The 3,764-nt window shown below is 45.7% G+C and overlaps 1 protein-coding gene across 1 annotated transcript; it reads right to left on the reverse strand.

Annotated features, from left to right (window-relative positions):
- Positions 1 to 1,765: 1,765 nt before the first annotated feature.
- On the reverse strand, positions 1,766 to 2,355 carry PtA15_4A851 (uncharacterized protein; the record flags this gene model as incomplete). Its single annotated transcript, XM_053168778.1, has 2 exons — positions 1,766 to 1,951; positions 2,248 to 2,355. 2 exons carry the CDS (start codon positions 2,353 to 2,355, stop codon positions 1,766 to 1,768), a joined length of 294 nt encoding a protein of 97 aa, XP_053019953.1.
- Positions 2,356 to 3,764: the final 1,409 nt, after the last annotated feature.

Consider the following 3,764-nt stretch of genomic DNA (forward strand, 5'->3'; position numbering starts at 1 on the left):
ATCAGTTTTAACAAGTACAAGGTGCGTATACAACCTCTATATGGCGAGATGGGCAAAGAATATAATCAAGTGAGAATATGTTTTTTTTTGTTGGGCTTTAATGGTTTCAGCAGAGGGAAGTGATGATGGAGTATGATATGAGATTTCCATGTTAATGTATGATGACTGTGTCTTCCGTGATGATGGCAAAAATGATGACTGGTGACCACTGAGTTGGGGTGCCTGGGTGATGATGGAAAAAATGGTGGGAGGAGGGCCTCCTTATATATTTTTTTCTGAGTTATTTTTGCTGGTGAGGGCTGCACTCAAGGCATTTCTGCTGGTGGTGACCCTGTGGATTGCACTGCCTTCTGTAAGGGGTGCATAACTTAAACTGATCTTCCGCATGAAAATGTGTGATTTGTACTTTTTAAGGCAAAGGCCGCCTAGGTTGGTTGCACTGCCACAGTGGAGGCTTTCTGACCGCATGCATTGATGTAAGGTCTGCACAACTCTTTTGAGTTGTTGAGTGGAGCCCTAGTTGATGCAGTTTCCAATGTGCAGGTCGCGTGAGGTGATCTGTAGCTAATAGTGGAGGCCTGCCTAACTATTAAATCTAACTATGCTCTTATATATAGGCATACCTTTCATTATTCATATGACTTTCCACCTAGGTATGGCCTGTACTAAACCTATATTTGTAAATAACTTCTAAACTAAAAGAGCTAGTTGGGTAGTTGAAGTGAGTGACTAGGGTTAAATTTGTATGTAGAATCTATTTCTCTAATAACATTCTATCATATGCAAGTATTTTAGGCTGTGAGTTGAGGTTTTGGCAGTTTTGTTGCGCGCAACAGATCTGGATCACCACAGCGCAGGCAATTAAGGCAGCGGTCTCTTTGGCATTCCAACACCTTGGGGAACACGCACCAAGACATTATTGGTGTGTGTTCCATGTCATGAAGGCCTTTGCGGCAAAAGCGCTTGCCTACTTGGGCAATCAATTGTTGGAGGCCATGAAAGACTTTCAAGAACTCCTGTACTCCAGTACTTATCCGGATAGCCAAATGATGGTCTTCCTCAGCAAGTGGAGGGAAGTTGACCCCGTTTCTGCAGAATACGTCGACTTGCAATGGTATTCCAACATCAAGCACTGGTCCCGATTTCACTGAACTGTAAGCACTTCTTGCTCCTGCAAGCAGTCCCTCAAACTGAGTTTTTTCTTGTTGAAAGACTGCATACCAGGGTATTGATACCAACAACTATGTCGAAGCTTGGCACCGCGTACTGAAGACTTGGTACCTCAAGCCATCAACCCAAAACCAAATTGATGAAGTTGTACATATTTTGTGTGAGGTGGTTGAGCCTAGGTACAGCCGACAAAACTCGCAGGCAGCTACCGGTTTTGTCAAACAAACCGCCAACCGATTTCAACAGTTGGCCAAGCGTCGCGCAGACCAGATTACCGGTGCCTACTTGGAGCTAATAGGCGCTCAGGTGCAAAAGCACTCTAATTATGTAAGGAAGTTTTTTTCATTCCTTGGGCAATGTGTACAAAGCAGGATCAAGCTAACATGTTTACTCAGTTCCACATTGGAAGCTTCTAGAACCCATCAGTGCAAACTTACCAAGTCAAGTACCAGCAACCAAGGCAAGTTACAAAAGGTTGACTGATCACTTGCAACTGTGGCTATCTCACCAGACACGGTAGCGCATGCAAACATATGTATTACCTGGCGCGCGAGTACAAACTGCTTGTTGTGGAGAAGGCCCAAGAGATACAACATCAACAAACCCCGGTCTTTGTCGACAGCGACTCGGAAATAGAAGTCATCAGCAGCGTGATCTCGTTCAAGGTAGCAACCTTGAAGCGTTCTCCCCCCACAGCACTGGTTTCCCCAACAGAGCTTGCATTGATCAGGTAGCGTATGATGATTTCGCCATGGCCCACCCAGCATTCCTCCCTGATGCCCTGAGAACTCCAGGCAACAGGCCTAGCACAAGTAAATCAGCACCAGTAGCTGTTGTAAACCCACTGACTTCTGTGGGGAGAATCCACAACTCACTCAAGTCTGCAATGTCGGCATTTGACCAAGTGAAGGATGCCATGAAGAAAAAGACACAGCAAAAAGACTTGGCCAAACAATCACCGTCATCCCGGATGCATCAGTTTCAAGTCATGTCCCATACTCTCTTGTGTATGGTCAAGGAGCGCATGCCAGGCATTGGTCAAACAACGGCACCTTTATTCTCAAACATTGGGGATACCTCTGGGATGACTGGTGCCGAGATAGCCGTCTTGACCGGTGAGCTGACGGAGGTCGGCTGGGCAACGCTGAAACGGATGGATGCTTTGATGAAGAACAAGACACACATGAAGGCATTTATCAAAAATTTAGACAAGTTATCAATGTTACTACTCAAGGAACAATCCTTCAAGCTTGTTGGAATGCTTGAGAATGCAAATATTCTGGCTGTTTGAAAACAGATACAATAAAGCTTCTACAAAGATGACATGGTGGCATGTTAAGATTTTAGTGGGCGACGCGTGGGGCCAGGGAAGAAAGTCAGCACAAAAGATTCTACTAGGGTGCAGGGAGAACAACACAGGGGTGTGGTGGTGCGGTTCATGAAGGACCACACCAACTTCTTCAATTTGTTGACTTCCATTTCATTTTGCTTGAGATCTGCCCTTCCTTTGGCAAACTTGTGTTGTCCCTGTCACTCTTTGCATCATAGCTACTTGTCTCCACTGCTGATCTCTCCCAATAGTTACAATATCCTAAACAAATGATTGTCTCCACAGCTGATCACGTGTCCTGGTTACTATTTTTGACATCATTAACCAGCATAGTTATTACGTACTTTCAAATTCTTTTCTTGCTTTTTTTTACTTGTACATTTTTTTTGTCTGGTTGTCAGATCAACGATGAATTTAATTTTGAATTCCTTTGGCTACATTTGCGCAAGCAGATATTTGCGTTGGACTGATCACCCATAGCCACGGTGCCATTGGAAGAGCAGTAATCTGGGTTTCAACTTAGTGTGTAGCCCAGCAAGTTGGGTTTTGGTTCTACTTGACCTTGGAACACCTACGCCAACCATGGACGACTTTCCCTTTTCCTCTTCTTCTCTGATCCATATCCCTATTGTCAAAACTTGGCTCTTTCCGCTGCACACTCCAACTGTCATGTCCAAAAGCAAACTCCCAACTGGAAGACTGTACCCTAAACCATGACTAGGGGCAATCCCGGGTCTACAAACAATCAACCGGACAAAACCCAAGAACCCAAAATTGCGGAGCGTACTCGGTCCCCAAGTCTTGTCAAATGATTTCTTCATTGGAAGACTTGGCCGTATCCCATCTTCAAACTCACAAGGCGAAGGCCCATCTTCCCACGCCGACGTTAAAGGCAAAGGACCGGATTTCTTGGACGACATTCCCGAGGAGACCACCTTCCAGCCACGGTTGACACAAAGAGTCATTGGGTCGTCATCCAATGACTGGCGACGCACTGAGCCAGCCCCGCACACCATCACAGCTCCTCAAACCCGACCGCCAGCACCAACGTCCCCGACAAAACAGACAGACATCACCAGTCTCATTGCTGAGATGCAATACAAACACAAGTTAGATGCTGCCAGATTGGCTGAAGATTGAGCCAGTCGGGAAGAAAACCGTGCCCGTTGTGAAGCCAAAGAAATCCGCTCACAAAGACGCCGTGAACTTGACGAAGAAGCTAAGATTTCAGCAATTGTGAATGCCGCAATCAACAAGCTGGACC

This window comes from Puccinia triticina, chromosome 4A (assembly GCF_026914185.1).
Source record: "Puccinia triticina chromosome 4A, complete sequence".
NCBI lineage: Eukaryota > Fungi > Basidiomycota > Pucciniomycetes > Pucciniales > Pucciniaceae > Puccinia > Puccinia triticina.